This window comes from Eptatretus burgeri, chromosome 5 (assembly GCF_056783735.1).
Source record: "Eptatretus burgeri isolate ZD-2024b chromosome 5, Ebu_testis_v1, whole genome shotgun sequence".
NCBI classification, from domain to species: domain Eukaryota; kingdom Metazoa; phylum Chordata; class Myxini; order Myxiniformes; family Myxinidae; genus Eptatretus; species Eptatretus burgeri.
Genome location: NC_140965.1, coordinates 60,164,282 through 60,183,892, shown reverse-complemented (window position 1 = coordinate 60,183,892; position 19,611 = coordinate 60,164,282). Strand labels below are relative to the sequence as shown.

Sequence of the window (19,611 nt, the reverse complement as noted above, 5' to 3'; positions counted from 1 at the left end):
ATGATTTAATCTCTTGCCCCAGAGCCACCACTTTTGTCTTCTACGTCACTGTCAATGGCATAGTTGAGCTATGGAGCGACAAATCCCATGGAACAAATACCATGATAACAATACCAAACCCTGAAAAGGAAAATGGTATCGGTCAAAAAACAAAGAAATGGCAGGAAGGTAAAGTTGTGTCAATCTTTTTGAAACACACTGTTCAATCTTTTTGTTTTTGTTGAATATTGTCACCAACATCTTTGCTGTTGCACATGTAATATACGTCTGCGTTATGTTGGTGACATTTCATTGGGTTCTCATGGTGAGCAACAACAAATAGTTGGCGAAGTGTGAAAACTGGATCACTCCATCTCTTTACAGAGTTTTATATTGAGCCTTATTTATCGTCATGTAAAATGCGAACTGTATTGGGAATCATGTCGTTGCCAAGCACATGGGAAGGATGCCTCAGTGGGCTGTATTGCAATGCTGGAAATTAGCACCATTTTGTGTTATCCTGGAATTGTTGCCTGCATTCGTCGTTCATTGATGATGACGGGCAACCCTTCTATATTTTCACACCATTCAGCCTTGAGAACTCGGAGTTGCTTGCAAAGTTATGTTGTCTCTTTATGACATCATTGATGCATTACAATTGGATCATTGCAGCGTTTATTGGAAGGTTAGGAAAGTGCGGTCAAATTATGACTGCACCGTAGATTGCACCCTTTGTTAGCCCTTTTTATGCCGAGAAGATATTTAAATGGGCATCAAGGGGACCTGTGTCAATGTTGCCAGAATACGAAAGAAATTACAAATTTTCTTTGTGAACCATATTTTTTGTTTTGTTTGCGCATTCATCTGCAATTGGAAAACGAATGTTGCGTAGATGACAGTTGCAGTACGCGGAGAAAACTAGAGCCGACTTCATTATGTCGGTGGCCCCAGTAGTACTTCTGACCAACGTAAAAACTAGATGAAAAGCAGAGATGTGAACAACATTCAAATACCGTAGGAGGAAATATGGTGGCAGAAACGTTGGTGAGTTACGTTCTTGGATAATGCTATCAGCAGAGGTGCCATGTTAAAATTCAGCACAGCCATGATAGCAGCACAAAAAATTGCATAGAGTATGAATGTATAAAATATTATTGGACTGCGATGAAGTAATAGCAACAGTTTGCTAGAGGGAGTCTGAAAAAATGACTATTGATGCCTGGTAGACTGGTAAAACATCCTGCCATGCTTGAATTTACCATTATGTGTTATGGTATAGTATTGCCAACAAAACTAGCTGCCAGGAGTTTAATTGTAAAATTTACAGGAAACTATTTTTGTAGTGAGCTGTGATAGGAAATCGAACAGGAGTAAAGATGGGAAAAAAGCACGTAAACAAAAAGGCTCATATATCTTTTGAGCCATTCGAGTGAAAATGACGATGCAGTGAAAAATACTTGCATTTAATACATTCACACACACACACACACACACACACACACACACACACACACACACACACACACACACACACACACACACATACACACACTTTGAGACTGAGTCGGTCTCCATTCCATCTCCTGAAACCCACTGAGGTGTGGAGATAGCAGCCAACAACAGCAACGTACACACACACACACACACACACACACACACACACACACACACACACACACACACACACACACACACACACACACACACATACACACACACACACACACACACACACACACACACACACACACACTTTGAGACCGAGTCAGTCTCCATTCCACCTCCTGAAACCCACCGATGTGTGGAGATAGCAGCCAACAACAGCAACGTACACACACACACACACACACACACACACACACACACACACACACACACACACACACACACACACACACACACACACACACACCGTATTACTAATGCATGTAGAAGATGTTAATGATTCGACAACACACGACACTTGTATGTATTTTTGTCTACATAGTCGAGGCTCATAGAAGAGTATTGGTACACTGCGGGGGATGCATTTAGAGTGTGGGATGAGGAGGGATGCAGAAAAGGGGTCGAGGAGGGGGAGGGATGGATGAAGCTTTGGACGGGTGGGGTGGGGGAGAATGCTTATTCCGATTCCGATTCCAACTTTGAGAGAGATAAAGATCATGGGACGCGAGATAAGTTCCCTTGTTTGAATGTACAAAGAAATGCTCTGCTGTGCATGGGGGGCATGATTGGTGGACCAAGTGATGAGCGGACAAACATCTCTGAAAAAAAATTTGTGAAAAGAAGAAGAGACGTTTATCGCGGTGGAGAAGGAAAACACATGTGGAATTTCTAAAGGACATACAAGGGTTGAAATGCATTTTCAAATTGATTTTAAATGTTTCAAAGAAGTAAGATGTGTTTACATTGAATGTAGATTCAGTTTGGAGATGTTGAGCAAAGAGGGGGAGGTGGGGGGCGGGTAAATGTAGAACCAGAAGCAGAAGGAAATTCACGTAGCAATGAGAATCCTTATGGAGTGAAAAGTCAAATTATTTTGTTGTTCTTGTTGTTGTTTTTAACTTGCGAAAATCGACGATTTTTCAAGTACAGTATACGTATTGGTTGGTTGCATGAGATATTCTGTCTGTTTGTTTTTAGTCGAGAAGCCAAAATCTGTAGCTAGCCTAGAAAATAGGTTCGCTGCTGATTTCATGTTAGAATGGTGCAACTGGTGTTTTTGAAGAGTCTCGGCATGACCAAGTCTAGTTCCACTTGTTGCCAAGTCTGCATCTGAATATTATGGCCGCCATGACAGTAATCAAAATGGCCGCCATCAGATTTAGTACTTTTCTTACTGCAAATTGTACTAGCCAGAAATTTGTCATGATTGTGAAATACTATGTAATCTGACACGAGGAACACTATTTTGTGCTTTATTTTTGTACTGGATCACAACTTTTCACATAATTGACAACTTAAAGACGAAATTGAAAATGCACATACGAGCAACAAATGTGAAAAAGAAAATGTTTAGCACTATTGATGGAGATGGGTTTACAGTCACTCAAAGGTTATTTCAACAGCTGTCAGATTCTTTCTAACACAAAATTACGTTGCTTTGCAGAAGAGAAAAGTGTTGTGAGAACACCCAAGTACAATTTTCAGAGCTATTGATCGGCTTGTACACTGAACGGGTTCCTACAAAGGGCTTTGCATCCACATGCTTTCGTGCAAGGCAGTCCATTCCGTGTACATTTGCACCGTCGAGTTGAGCATGACCCACGGCATTTGCATGTCGTCAGTTCTACACAGTAAGCAGTAATAGGCTGTGCAGTCATGAGTCGCGGCTGAAATGTCTCGTTGCCATCTTTGACGACCTGTTCCCACCCACAGTTCTCAGGTGCAGGTAGATGTGGTTCAGATTCCAAGGCTCTTCTCCACACAAAAGTCTGGTAGTGCGCTCGCTTGATGTGTAGAATCAGAGCATCGCGAGTTGGAGGCAGATTCTCAATAGCTTTGGTCAGACTGAGAAACAGATCACATCAGAAACAGCCCAGGTGTTTGGGGGTCAGTTTTTTGCCTCCTGAAGCCACATGAATAATGTCTTGGCAGATGCTCAGAACTTTGTTCTTGGTATCTGTCTCATCCGCTTCTTCATTGTCCATCTTGTCAGTGCTGTCACCACCACAAAGAAGCTTTACAAGCATGTACAGGGTTTCAGGTACAATTCGCTCTGCATTTTCTGTGTTCAGTCCACCGATAATGCTATGCCCTGGAGAGTGTTTTACGTCACTGTAAATATTTATGCCCACTCTGAAGATCCAGCTAAGGATTTCGTTCTCATGATGAGGCAGACTGCACTGGGCCAATTCATCTTCTTCAGAACTTTCACCTTCTTCAGATAAAGCATTCACGGCGGTTCTCATGGCAAACTTTGTCACAGTTGAGGACGCAACTATGAGGGGTTTTGTGACATCCAATGGCTGCACGAATGTCACCTTGTCACTACCAAAGTGAACCTCCACTTTCTGCTTGAAATTGTAGCTTTTGTAGGCTCCAGCCTCAATTCCAAAATCATTCAATAACAGCATGCTGTAGTGTTCCCAGATGTTTTTCAGGGTAAACACATGTCCCTTCTGCAGCTCTTTCTCAAGCTGGTTCATTACATTTCTGAAACAGATGCTTTCAGGAGACTGGTTTTTCTCTCCACTCTCCTTTTTATACTTTCTGCGAAAAGAAACATAACACTTGAGGTGATATTTACCTTCAGCTGCCACGCTGTGCGCGGATCTTAGTGACTTTGGGACATGGTATTTCTCTGAGGAACCTGATGTTGTGGGTATCTCTTCTGCATAAGTCACAGATTGTGGCTGAATCCTTGACTTCAGTCTGTCTATTTTTGTGCGTGAGTAAAGTCACTATAGCAGAATTTGTGCCATTGAATCTTTTCGACGTGCTCCGGTACAGAATATTTTCTGATTCTTGAGAATGAGTCAACATATTTAGCGTCATTATATTTCTCTCTTTCTTTGCAACATTCAGCTACAGTTTTCACACCAACGATTGTAGTCTTTCGAAGTGGCGTTGACTTGCTAGTTTTTGAACTGTCCTGGCAAATAAAGCATTTATTCCAGTCTACATGCTCTTCTTCTTCTCGATCCCTTGAACCCCCTGTGAGAAATCTTGCGGCTTTCATTTTTCAGTTAGTCCTGGGTAACAGAAAAACACACAGTTATGCAGTTTAGGTTCATTTTATGGCAAAGTTGTAAAATTCATTGATTGTGGTTTGTATAATCAGACATTCTAATTCGAGCCTGAACATTTCTTTAAAAATAATATAGTGAAAAACAAGTCATATTATTTTTAGAAAATGGATGGAGCAATGTTTTTTTCTATACTCCCATCAGCTCAGGCATGCTCAAAAACATAGAAATCGACCCTAATTTTGTAATTTCATGTCAATTTGCGGCTGAAATATGACGAAAAGTGTATTTAATGGCGACCATTTTGTAAACGGCCATTCTATCCATATCCAGAGTTGGCAACAAGTTGATTCACGTTTCTGTGTCTGGACAGTCAATTTACACCTGTTGCACTATTCTAACACGGAATCAGCAGGGTCGTACACTATTCTGCATTGGGCCTCCTGACTCTTTCATGGTTATCACCGAGAGGTCACAATTTTAAACCGATCTTCACGAAACTTCACCACATGGTAGTATTTGGGGTAAAACAGTATTGTGAACACAAGTCAAAGGATTAAATGACCCCAATTTAGTATCTCTGTAAGGTTTCCTTCAAACATTGAAGCTGGTCTCAGCAGTGACAAAGACAGCATATGATTAACATGGCTCAACAGGACATATGAAGGAATTCAAGAATACTAATCTCTCATTCATCATCCCTGAAAATCTTGTATAGTCAGATATTAGACCCTTTCCAGTTGACAAAAATCCCAGATTACACCCTTTGGGGGCATCCATGAAGTATATATTCTTCAAAATAAGAAACTTTAACCCACCCCCCCCACCCCCAACGAATGCACTTTAAATTGAATCTGCATAATCCAGCAACATAGCAATTGTTATACACCCCCCCCACGAGATACCCCCATCTGTTCTCCCCCTCCCCTCTCACCCTTTCCCCCTCTTCACACTCTCGCCCTCCCCTTCGCCCCTCCCCCTCCCCTTCGCTCCTTGGTGGTAGCCATTTTTCACCAGACATAAGTATGTCAAATGCAGACCTCATGGGTCTGACATCTTGTGTGTCTTGGTGATCACATCGGCACTTTAAGTGGAAAAAACAAACAAACAACAAATATGTACACGGCAGCCATGACTTCTGCCAAAGTCGGGAATGTCAATCCAGGGTCCATTTTCCAACTTTGACCAAGACACCATCGATGTGTCCCAGGTGGGTTGTGCAATGTTTTTAAAATGTCGATAAAACTTTCTGACCCCATAACTGAAATAAACAGCCGCTGATTTTCTCTGTTGAGACCACAGTGGCCAACAATAGCACAGAGTAATACCACGCACATCAGGCATAAAATGGCCATCCGGAAGTCGACCTTCACAAAAAAAAAAAAATAATAATTGGGGTTGACAGGAATTATTGGGGTAGGTCAGGTTACTGGAAACAACATTTTTTTTAGGCCTAACTGTTGAAGGTCAAGGTCAAATGGCGGTCCAAAAATATATATATGGCCATCATTGGGTCACATGCCGGGGGAGGATTACCCTTGGTGATCTTTTTGTGATCACAGATATCTTGTTTATTGTGATGTTGACCTACTGCACGTTTCAACGTGGTGCAGCAAATTTCGGAGCAATTGGCCCAGGGATATGGAATTGGATAACAAACAAACAAACAAAAAAGCATAGCATGTAGTCATGGCCAGGGACAACTCGCTCTTCTGGATGTAGCTTATATACCATTTCTCACCAATTAGGACAGCAGCTTCATGTGTCATGGCTATTTCTTCGGAGATTAATTCAATGACCTAAACAAAGGCACAAAACACCAGTAAACAAAAATGGTTACATGAATGTCACAATCAAATGGCTTACATTGGTTTCTTCTTCATTTGGGCATCCTCAGAACCAGTACAGAACTGAAATCTCAGCGATTATATGTGAGGCAGATTGGCTTTGGAGCTCAGACTATACTAGCATGACTTAGCACAAACACTACCATCGCACAATAAAATTAAGTGTATTTGAGAAAGTTGTACATTTGCATAATTTAACATCTCTCTCTCTCTCTCTCTCTCTCTCTCTCTCTCTCTCTCTCTCTCTCTCTCTCTCTCTCTCTCTCTCTCTCTCTCTCTCTCTCTCTCTCTCTTTCTCTCTCCCTCCTCCACCCCCTCTCTCTCTCTCCCCCCCTCTCTATCTCTCTCTCCCCCACCCCCTCTATCCCTCTCCCTCTCTCCCTCTCCCCATCCCCCTCCCTCTCTTTTGGTCTGCCCAGAGGCAGGTTGCTTGATGCTGAAGCAGTCTCGTGGCAAAGATTATTGAGTCATTTGCCATTGCCTTCTCAACAGTAGTGAGAACAGGAATTTGGATTTTGGCTGGGGTGTGTGTGATGACTCACTGTCAAAGACATTGTGTGATATTTAAAGTCTACCAGATAATGGCAGCAAACACTGGGTCTCGAGTTTAACATTCAACAGTGGAACAGGGCATTGTTTTGATGCTGTGCTCTGTTTGTTAAACAGGAGCCTGACAGTTTTAATAGTTGTATCAAGAATCAAGCCCACAATGGACCTTTGAGCCATCATGTCATACAACATTAGGCTAATGGTTTCAAAGACTAATTAGCAATTGACATGTTTTTGCCACGTCTTTTTCTTCTTTTATGCATGTAACATTGAAACTGAGTAGAGGTACATCACAAATGCATTGCTTTTTGATAGAAACATTACACATACATTAAAAACTACCAGTCGAGGAACATAACTGTGAAGAGGGAAGGCCAGAACGTCCTTGTGGACTTTCCCATCAGGTGTTGCAGAAAGGAATGTCGATGTTAACTTTGCTACAATAGCAACATTGCAGCAATATTAAAGCATTTATTGTGCAAAATTTACTTGCTCTTAATTCCCAATGACACAAGATGGTAAGCTCTTCTGTCATTGAGACAAAATCATTCCAAATCTGAATTCAGCTGTGAATACTACTACATTTTAATCATCATTGCTAACAGTTACAACAACCATTTTTTGTCATGAGTGCATCAATCTATTTTGTTGCTAACATTTGTTGCTTCTGAGAACATGTATAACATTTTAATGAAGTCCAATGGCATTTTAATGTTCACAAACAATTTTGAAAGGGAAATAATTACATGTACTGTTCGACAGAACAATTGGACGGGATTGTTCCATTGATTGATAATCTGACACTTGAGGTGATTTCAATGCACATGTAGGAAGAAACTATGAAACATGGCATCATGCCATTGGAAAAAATGGACAAACCAATGCAACCGGCAATGGATTGCTATTGCTTACTAAATGTACAAAATTCCAGCTTGGTAAATCATAAACATCTACATCTACTGACCAACTAAATACAAAACATCTTGGATGCACCCACGATATAAACAAAGGGATTTCATTGATTATATAATCATGTAACAATAACATTTGCTGGACAATATAATCGCAGGCACCATGAGATGAACAGAGTATTGGACTGATATAATCACCTCTTATTGTCTAAGTTAAAGCTAAAAACTGCATCCTCCAAGAGGAGGGTTTACAAAATGCCAAGGAAACTCAAACTAGCAATGTAGCATGCTTGATAAATCCTGACAAAAGTAAGGAACAAGAACAAAGTCCAAATCAAGAACCCTGGAGTCAATAAAGACAGTAAACGATTGGTGCAGAGAATAATGGAATATTGGCCATTCATTGGCTATCCAAGATTGGTTTCATGAAAATAATGCATGATCTCATGAAAATAATCCATGATGGTATATAAGCTACATCCAGAAAATAATGCATGATCTCAAAGACAATATATGTACAACTCTGTGCAACCATTAAGCAATACATAATTAATCATTCTCAAACAATAATAAATAGGGTGAGGTATGCAATGAGTACAAACTTTGTTTCACACAGTGAAAGATAAATGGTGTCAAAGTCAAGCAAACAAGCTACAACAGTTTGCAGATCTTCATGAAGCCAATTATTACTATAATATACTCAAGGAGGTTCATGTTATACCCTAATCAGGCAGGGGACCTCTCAGAAGTGCAGACAGTATGATCCTCATTCCTCATCACAGACAACGTCCAAGTCGTTTCCCTGAATGGAATACTTTAACAAACTAATAAATAAATAAACCTTCAAACATTGAAACTGAAACAATCAATGCCAGGCCTCAACAACCATCCAGAAACATTGACATGAACCACCAACACTATATAGCTAGAATGAAAGGCAGTTAAGCATGCAAGAAGTGGAATGGAATACCTGAAGATGAAACAGTTCCTAACGGAATACCAGGAGAAATTTACAAAAAATTGGGCCATGGTTAATTCAAAAGTTATTGTCGCTTTTCAATTCTGTTTGGGAAGAACAAACTGTGCTGAAAGATACAAATGATGCATCGCGAGTTAAGTTATGTAAGAGGAAAGGCAAAGAATATGACTGTGGCAACTACACAGAGGTATCTTAATGTTATCAATTGCTTGCAAAATCCTTGCAAGAGTGATGCTGAATATAATTATAACATCCATACCTGGATATAACACAGTATGGTTTCCCCTACGACAGAAGCACACTCGACATTATATTTTTTGTCGCACCATATATATGAAAAATTCCAGGAACAATACCAGGATCTCCATATAGTATTCATTGACTTCAAATTTTTTTTGATACCTGGGCAGCAAGGAAGTTCTTTGGAAGTCTCTTGAAAATTTGGATGCCCAAATATATTTATTCCAACAATCTGTTAACTTTATGATGCGATGATGGCAACGATGATTGTTCATGGTCAGTCATGAGAAACATTCCTCATAATAAATGGTGTCAAACAAGGATGTACCATGGTGCAGCCATTGTTTGGTCTCTCATTCACAGTTATTGCAATGTATCAGATAGTCGAGCGGGGTTGTGGTCGGTATCCCACTCTACGGTGTGCACTGTATGGGCATGCAAGTGTGGGATAAGTGAGTGCGGATTGCTCTTGGGAATAATGTGGAGTGCAATACACTGTATGACACAGCTAGTACTTGAGCTTTCACGTGTACAGTTGACATTGAAGGGACCAAGGTTGATGTGGAGATATATGTGGGAGCATCATGCTCTGTCATTGTGAAGAAGGTGTACGATTCTTCTGAAAATAGACACACCATTGCTTCCTTCTCTCCATGCTATTAAGTCGTTCAATGGTGAAACACTCCCCTTGGTAAGGGAAGCTATTGTGACAGTGAAACATCGAGGTCAGCAACAATCATTATGAGTGGTTGTTACTTGGAGTGGTCCCATTGCATTAGACAGCAACTGGCTTTAACAACTGAAGTTCAACTGGGTAGAAATCAAGCAACTCATGATGCATAGTCACCAGAGATGACTGTTAGCTCATTATGAGGACTTATTTGTTGGAGTTACAGGTCAGGTTGTTGGCATGAAAGCTACATTGTATGCCAAGGCAGAATGTAAGCCCAAATTTTTGAAAGCCAGATTGGTGACATTTTCTCTGAAGCAGAAGATTAACTCTGAACATGAACGCTTCGAGTCTGAGGACCTGGTTGATAGGGTCAGGTATTCAAAGTCGGCCTCTTCAATTGTGCCTGTTTTGAAGCCGAATGGTTCAGTGTGAATATGTGGTGACTACAAGTCTACCTTTAATCAGACAGCAGTGGTTGACCAGTATCTCATTCCAAAGGTGGATGGTCTTCTAATGGAGTCGAGTGGTGGAAAACAGTGGTCTATGTTGGATCACACATCAGCTTACATGGAGCTGGAGTTGTATGAGGATTCAAAGAATTATACAATGTTCAACACACATCGTACTCTGTATTGATACAACTGTCTACCATTTAGTATATCGGTGGCCCCAGCTATTTTTCAGAACTTTCTCGAAAACTTTCTGAAGCTCATTCCTTTTGTGATTGTTTGACTGCATGATATACATTATACAGTACTTTTTTGTATACATAGTCAAAGCACATGGAAGAGTTAGTACACTGAACGGATCAGGATGTAACATAAAAAACGGGACACAAAACATGCAAAACAGGACACAAAAGGAACAGTTGAGAGAAACGCAAAAGGAGCGTGAGAGAGATGGGCAAACACCAACAGCAGAGTTGAAGGCTGAGATAGAGGGAAAGTTTGACAAAGAATGGGTGTGGGGAGGAAAGGGGGGTAGGATCAAATGCACGGTGTGGACAAGCTGGATACAGAAAGTAACTCTAAGGAGGGAAAATTGTAAATTTGGAAGAGGAGAGACTTGGTTGCTTATAAAGGGTAGAAATGATTATGCTTTTGGATTGGGAACAATCGAAGATCCATCCATCCATTGGGACCATACTCTGTGCAGAGCATTGGTGCTGCCAAAGCAGTCTCCTAGGCTATTGGGCACAATTCTGGACAGGCAACTACTCCAACACAGGATACCATCAAGCTGGTACTCATTTTGCCAACCTCACAAGGATGATAGGCAGAGTCAACCTCACCTGGTATTAATTCAACAGCCAAGTTGGATTTGAATTCGGGATCCTAGGATCCCAAGCCCACCACCCTAACCATTAAGCCAACACCAGATCGCAAGCCCACCACCCCAGCCATTCAGCCAACACCGATCCAAAGCCCACCACCCTAACCACTAAGCCAACACCAGGCATGATCTAAGATGGTTGTGAACAGCTGTCTTGAAGACCTGGAGGGAAGAATGAGAATGAAGAGAATGTTGAAATTGGTTCCACAGGCAGGGAAAAAGAGGAACGAATGAGTGGAGGTGAGCAGTGATCCTGGATTTAGGTAGAGTAATCAGAAGGGGATTTATGGTGGACTGTGTGTGACCTGCAGAAACCTGGGGGCACAAAGCACTGAAAGAGCATATGGTCAGGTCAGGTCAGGTAGGGAGCATGTGCCAGAACAGCGCGTCGCTGCGTCCACTTTCCGCCGGTACTCCAGGGGCCTCCGTCTGGCCTTCCCCAAGGCAGATGCCAGGCCTATCCCCATCTCTTTGAGATGCTGGTCAACCTGCTGCAACCACGAGGAATGTGGTCGGCCCATTGGCCTCCTCCACTCATGAGACTCCCTCGCTGAGAGAATCTGGTGAGCAGGATCAGCATCAGGAAAACGAGCCACATGTCCATACAGCCGAAACTGACGCTCACGGACCATGCAGGTAACAAATCTCATCTGAGTCTCTCTCAGCAACCGCTCGTTGGACACAAAATCTGACCAGCGATATCCAACGATTCTCCGAAGAGACCTGGAACCAAAGGAATTAAGTCTCCATCTCAGATCCTTGGTCAGAGTCCAAGTCTCGCATCCATAGAGCAAGACTGAAAGCACCAAGGACCTGAAGACTCAGACTTTCGTCCTCCCACACAGGTATCGGCAGCGCCACACCCCATGATCCAGTGAATCCATGAATCCCCAGGCCCGACCCAGACGTCTATTGACCTCTGACTCACAGCCAGCAGAGACATGAATATCACTGCCAAGGTAAGTGAGTCTCTCCACGGCCTCAACATCCTCACCACAAACAGACACAGATAGGACAGCAGCATCCGAGATGTCATTGAAAGCCTGGATCTTAGTTTTGACCCAAGAAACCCATAATCCCAACGGCTCTGACTCCTCATTCAGCACCTCGAGGGCCTCCAAAAGGATATCTAAAGTCTCCGCAAAGATGACTGCATCATCTGCGAAATCAAGGTCCGAGATCTTGACATTCCCAAACGATGCACCACAGCTTGATCTTTCCGCCATCCTCCCTAAAATCCAGTCCATAAAAGTGATGAAAAGTGTGGGGGCCAGTACACTCCCCTGACGAACTCCAGAAACAACTGGAAATAAGTCAGAGATGGTACCACCACACTTCATAGCACTCTCAGTACCAGAGTAGAGTTCAGACATCAGATCGATCAGTTTTGGTGGCACCCCACGAAGACCAATAATCCTCCAGAGGACATCCCAATTCACTGAATCAAACGCTCTACAGAGATCAACATAGATGGCAAGCAGCCCCTGTCGAAACTCTCGACTGTGTTCGGTGAGGACACGAAGAGCAAGGATACAGTCAATCGTTGACCTCTTTGGTGTGAAGCCTGACTGCTCTGTATGTTGGTGCTCAAGCAGATGGTGGCGAACCCAATCAATAATTATCCGAGCGAAGACCTTGCCCGGCACTGAGAGCAGCGTCACCCCTCGGTAGTTGTTGCAGTCTTGGCGATCCCCTTCCCTTTCCAGAGAGTGACAACAATGCCCCTCTTCCAATCAGTTGGGCTGATGCCTGTGTTCCAGGCAGAGCACAAAACTGCATGCAACGACACGAGTGCAGCATTTCCACTAGCCTTGAGAAGTTCAGCATGGATGCCACAGATCCCTGGAGCTTTACCCCGTTTCAACCTGTTCACCACAGCCCGTGTTTCCACAAGCAAAAGTGGACCACAGTTGATTGGAGGGTCAGCAACAGGGATTGTAACACCCTTGATGTCCAACTCGAGAGCTGGGGGATCAGCCTGCTAGAACCGCTCAAAGTAACCGGCCCAGCGGGCCTTCACTTCAGACTCCTCTGTCAAGAGCCTACCAATCTCTACCTCTAACTGCAGTGCTCCGAGGGATGGGCTTGGATGAACGCAATGCACAAATTCCCCTGTAAGCGGGACGAGAATCACCTGTCCACAGGTGATGCTGTACCCCCTCACATATTCCTCGCACATAGGCCTCCTTGTCCACCCTTAGTGCACGTACAGTTTTACATCTCAGCTCCCTGAACAGCTCAGCTCTGCCATTCATTCTGGTCCTGCAACTCTAGTCAATGGTATCCAGTGTCCCTTGAGAGACAAAATCCTTCTTTGCCCTGCGGTGAGTTCCAAGACATCCACCAGCAACATCAAACACGGTGGTCTTGAAGGCACTCCATAACTCTTCAGGACCCCCCAAAGCACCCAGACACCCCAAATGCCCACTCAGCCTGTTCGCAAACTCCTCAGCTGGTCTCTCATCCTTGAGCTTGCCAACATCCAGCCTAGGCTGGGATGGTACCATTCTCCAGGATTTAAGGTGCAGCTTTAGAGTTGCAACAACAAGCCGGTGGTCAGTATTGAGGAACTGAGCACTCCGTTAGACCCTGCAGTTCTGGATCATCCTACAGCGACCATCAACGAGGACATGGTCAATCTCGTTTGACACACCAGCAGCATTGGAATACCAAGTCCAGCAATGAGTTTGTGAACGCTGAAACCATGAAACAGCCACCCTAAGTCCATGACTTCTTGCAAAGTCAAGGAACTTAGTGCTATTCTGGTTCATAATTCCAGAGCCATAGGGACCAACACATGTCTCATAACCATCCCTATCAGTTCCAGTCGATGCGTTGAAATCCCCCAAGACTAGAAGTGTGTCTCGTCTGTGGGCACTGATCAACCACAGACTCGAGCGTGGCGTAGAATGTGTCCTTCACAGTGAGGTTACTCGCCTCAGTCGGAGCATAAACAGAGACCAGGGAAATGACACCAAAGGAGTGATGAATCCTTAGTCTCATAATACGCTCGTTGACTGGTGTTACCTCAATTATCATTGGGGTCAGCTTATTGGACACAGCTACAGCAACTCCTTGAGTATGGTAACCATCAGAGCGACCAGACCATTAGTAGGTGTAACCACCCACCATTATCTTGCCGCAATCCGGTCTCCGAACCTCAGAGAGTGCTGCAATACCGATGTCCAAATGCTTGAGCTCAGATGATAACAGACACAGGTGATTATCCTCTCTTAGGGATAGGAATTTCCAGGCACCCACCCGAAGGGACCGCCTCAGATTAACCTAAGGAGACTGCCGTCTGGTGGACAACACCACAGCACCACTCTGACACACTCTCCTGCAATCTGACCCCGGGATATTACCCCGTGGTTTCCCTCCTTTCATCAAAGATTGGGGGTCCCGAAGGCTCTGCCCCAATCCCGTCATCCAGTGAGCTGTTCTGAGAAGGGAAGCTGCACAGGAGGTACTCCCACGGAGTGGGTTTTCAGATTTTTTTGCGTTTTTGTGTTTTGCGGAATGAAGGGTTTTACGGTGGCCAGAGTGCAAATCCTGCCACCAACTTCCTTATAAAAAGCAACCCAACTGCAGGAGGACGTCTGCAGACACAGTTGGGCACTAGATATGGATGGCCGTTGGCTCACAAGGAGCTCCTCCGCCCTTTGACAGGTTTTGTTTTTAATCCTGCTGGGTGTGCATATCCAAACACCCTCATCGCCAGAAAACCTGGTGGGGGAGACGGTTTAGTCACCGACAACCCGACCATGGAATAGGTTAGTTCAGGTTTACATGGTACCTGTAGCAGGTCACAGATCTAACTTGACCTGACAATAATGGTGTCATCTGGTGCAACACCATATGTTGTTGCATATGGTGCAACACTAGAAAGGAGGGGGGTAGAAGACAAAGAGACCACCCACCTGTCCCCGATGGTGTAGTGATAGACCCATTGTCTCAGCTTCATTGTGTAAGATTCCAATCATCTGAAAGGCCTTGGTTTCCATGGCATCAAGTTGAGAAAGACGTGAGACAGAGGATCCAGCTCTAAGGAGAGAGCAGTACTCAATCAATCTGTGGATGAAGGCCTTGTAGGTGGATAAGAGTTCAGGTGTGCCAAGGAAGGATTTTGTTTGACAGAGGTTGCCCAGTCGGAGGCTGGCTTTGAAGGTCAACTTTGAAATGTGGCTTGCCCAAGAAAGATCATGGCTGATAGTCAAACCCAGGAGTTTTAATGACTGAACTTCCTCTAGACTCTAGAGAATTGTGAAGAAAGTAGATGTGGAAGGGAGGGTTGGGGGAGGCGGTTGGGTTCCAGAAGGTCCTTTCACAGAGAGATCATGAGAGTGTGAGATTTGTTGGAATTGAAAGAATTCCAAGAGGAAGTCAGTCATCCATTTGCAGATTTTGCCTTGGATGCCATAGGCAGATAGTTTTGAGAGCAAGGCAAGATGCAATACTGTATCAAAAACACTAGATATGTTCATAGAGATGTCCCTGATCTCACATCTGACATTGAGGGTTTCCATCCATTGTTGGGTGTGTAGAAGCAGCATGTACGAGGTGGAATGACCTGGTCTGAAACCAAATGGGTTATCTGAGATGAGGTTGTTGGAGAAAAGGAAGGATTTCATATTAACTGTGATGATAGATTCCATGATCTTGCTGATGATTTGAAATAAGCTGATAGGTCTCTAGTTTAAGAGGATCAGTTTTTGCACCTTTTAAAGTAATGTAGTGATGTTGGTGGATTTCCAAGCAGATGGAAGAAAACCTAGCACGAAAAATTCCTTCAGCCTAACCCTTTACCCTATCAGGGATGCAGGTCATGTAACATGTTTGTACTGCTGTAAGAATGTAAGGGTCCAGCCATCTAAATTTTGTGAAACCCCTTTGGTGTCAAGTAACCCCACTGGTGATTAAACGCTCTGAAATTAGATTTATTAATATTTTTACTAAGTTTAGACCAAAATAACTCACGTGAACCACTCAAAGAACCACCCAAAATATATTTTTGGATCGGTCTCTTTTTTTTATTTTCTTTTTTTTGTTTGCAAAGTCAAGGTTCGTAGAAGAACTACAACACAGAATGGATGAGTGCACAACATAACAAAATAACAGCAGGTGGAGAAGGGGGAAATGACAATGGCAAGGCAGAAGGAGAAAGACAGATAAGGACAAACAATGGATGCCAGCAATGATGAGAGGTCGGGGAAAATGCAAGAGGCAGACAATATGGATAGAGAAGCACAATTTTGGGAGGAGGAGCGAGTGCTTTAACAGTAGTAGAAACTTTCATGGTTTTGGATGGGGGATAATTTGAGAAGGTGTAGACCCAGCTGCCTTGAAGATCTGTAGGGAAGAATGAGATTGAGGAGAATGTGGAAGTTGATTCCACAGGTGGGAAAAAATTGAAACAAAAGAAAAGTTTTAAAGGCTGTAGAGAAATAACCAAAACAAACTATTTTCAATTTTCAATTTTTCAATTCAACAACTTTACTGTCGTTGATGTACAGTCTTTTACATCACCTTATTTAACACCATCATATATAAGTTCTTCATGCCTGTTGTTTGTGTCCTTCATGACATCTCTAAAAACAGTGAGTTTCCTGTTTGGAATGATTTTAAATTTTGACTGCCAGACAGGCAGACAAACGAAAACGATTACCTTACCCATCTGTGTGCATGCGTGCTCAGGACGGGATCCTGTACAATTTGCCAAATTCAAGGCAGAGCACGATAACCTGCATGTTCATGTTCCGTTTCATGTTCTACAGTGTTCAGCATCAAAAATTCAATTCAAATTTCGTAGTTCCTTGATTATAGACTGATATCTACAGACAGGCAGTGAGACAGAGTGAAGCAATTTCTTAACCCAGATCTGAGCTTCACGCACGGGGTAATGAGAATCAAGCTTACCCGAGCAACAAATTTGTTTGTTAACCATTTAATAGAACAAGTGTGTACTCCACATGGTATCACCAACAGAATCAGGTTTGTTGAAATTTTAAGTAAAAATTATGGTCAATGTGTCATTATAAGAGTGGGGGAATTTTAGCTGTTTCATCATGATGCACTCACCTTCCATAAACTCTGCCCAGGTATCATTTACTAAACATCACTGAAAAATCTGACGTTTATGAATCGTTATTCAAGCTTAACAAGAAAGGATCTTGCTTTTAACTTTTTTTTAAGCTTGAGTTATCATAAGATGATATCATAAGTTATCATCATATTTCACATACATGTGTAAAAAGCATATTCTCCTTGGCACCTTCAAAGCCAGGACAAAGTATCATGAAGGACCTGGTAACACTGCCATTACTCTGCCAAATGCTTTGCATATCCTGTGCGTCTAAAGTTGCAAAACACCCGAGAAGTACGATGCCTTTCATTGCTCATGTAATACAGTAAATCAGTGACTTTTCTCAAAGCTCTTTACACATTTCAAACTGTTAACGTCGTTACAGAGATGGTACACCTTTGAGAGCCTCATCTGAAGAATACTTTTCTTGAATTCCTTTCATTTTTATCTTCATTTATCTTCACAGAGCTCTGAGTAATGCAGGGCAATATATCTCAGCTGAATGGCTGTAACACATCAAAGAAGTGGGAATGCACATTCACCACTCACACAGGCTTGCAGCATGTTGCAAATAGAGAACAAAGTAATGTCGACAGGGGCCAGGAGTGTGGGAGGTGGTGTGAACTTAACACTCGCTATACAGTACATTTTATTGTCTTGTGGAGAGGAGCATAATGCGCAGTAAAAGGTTTGCATGATATAGAGCTCTCCATGGTGTATTCAATGTCTGAATGCACCTTCCATGCCAAGTTGTTAATCTTTCCTGAAAGCATCGCCTCCAACTTCATCTCAACCAGCCACATATCGAAAGAAGCTGCATTTGCACAAGCGTTGCACCCACTGTTGTAATTTCTATTGATGTAAAATTTTGGCTAAAAATGATCAGAATGTTCTGACTACAGATTGTATTTTTCGAATCAAGGCTGTGCAAAATTGTGTCATAAAAATGTACACCAAGGTATAGGTTACTCTGCTGCTTCACAGGGTCCGACATGTCAAATGCAAATGAAAATCCAATGTTGGAATGGCCACGAGGCCAGCCAGGAGAAAATCCGACGATATCTCGTGCGTTACCAAGAGACTAAGCTTCACCAAATGCCACATTTTCATTGACCTAGGGCAGGGCAGCAGAGCCTAAATACAATTGTTATGATAACAGTTTGAAGTGCATATCCATGGAGACTAATCTACAGTTCTCAGAGAACAAATCATGGAATAATCAAGGCACTATAATTGGCAAACTGCATCGGTCAAGTCTTACGTGTTCAGGATTGACTAATTCCCACCATTATGAGTCCTAATGAATATTCGCATGAATAAAGTCATTGATGAGATGCGATAATTAATTTCATGACCTGATGTAAAAACTTAACTTCTCATAAAGGTAATGTTATTTTATTGTTTATTTTTCCAATAAGTCCTTTATAATAATATTAACCTTTTAAATGAATCATCCAATTGGTTTTTATCATTTTACTTTCGTATACTGAGCATCCTTCAGATCTGTTGTATCACAATGTAGACTAAAGTAAAATTGAATCATGTTTTATTTTTCAGTCATGTGATAAAAACCGGGAAAAGATAATTGAGGAAAATAAAACAAAATTATTTCATGCATGACTGGAAGTAAATGTATTGTTGGAAATAAAAAATATGCCATGACAAGATGCCATTAATTTGGGCCATTAAAGATGTAGTTGTAATGTGATGGTGCATCAATAAATAAGGATCATTTTACTGTCACCATCAGAGCAGGTGTGTAATTCAATTGTATTATGCACAATATTGCAGGGGCAAGTGTCAGTCATTTGTTGACCCGTTAGTACCTGACTTTTCCACATATAGCCCAAGTAATCATACTGTAAACATGACTACCCTACTACAAGAGCGGATGGTAATACAGCAGCGGGGATTCATCAGCTTTTTTTTTCTTTGTGAAGGTGTCAAACTGTGTGACATGTTTTGGAAAATGAGTGCACAAGATGGTATGAACTATATGTCATGGAAAAATATGGACAAAAAGTGTGAACCGTTTTGAAATGGATCGACAATTAACAATGGACTGGGTGAAAAGTCACTATTGCGACAAAGACAATGTGGCCAGGATTGATAGACTGATACACAAGGATCGGCGTGTAACAATCGACAAAATAGGTGCCATTGTTGGTCTATCTCAGGGTGCAGTACGCTCTATCTATTAATCTATATTGATGAATGTCAGTGTGTGTGCCCTCTATAACTCCAAAACCATGAAACCCGATAGCCCCAATCTTTGCATGCATACTAAAAGAATTCCAAGGAAGTGCATGAACCAAAATTGGGTGTTTGGGT

General features: G+C 42.4%; 2 protein-coding genes across 6 annotated transcripts in view; both read right to left on the bottom strand.

Annotated features, from left to right (window-relative positions):
• The window catches only part of LOC147026515 (uncharacterized), a 335,422-nt gene that overhangs the window by 257,282 nt on the left and 58,529 nt on the right, over positions 1–19,611 (bottom strand). The gene's annotated exons all lie outside the window — the stretch shown is intronic.
• On the bottom strand, positions 2,663–17,697 carry LOC147026516 (uncharacterized). The gene is made up of 3 exons (XM_085881976.1): positions 17,677–17,697; positions 6,409–6,466; positions 2,663–4,673 (listed from the first exon to the last, which is right to left on the bottom strand). Exon 3 carries the CDS (start codon positions 4,125–4,127, stop codon positions 3,507–3,509), a length of 621 nt encoding a protein of 206 aa, XP_085738102.1. The 5' UTR covers positions 4,128–4,673; positions 6,409–6,466; positions 17,677–17,697; the 3' UTR covers positions 2,663–3,506.

What these genes read in the sequence shown, in the direction of transcription:
- LOC147026516 (XM_085881976.1), bottom strand. Translation starts at nt 4,127, where the DNA reads ATGAACCAGCTTGAGAAAGAGCTGCAGAAGGGACATGTGTTTACCCTG.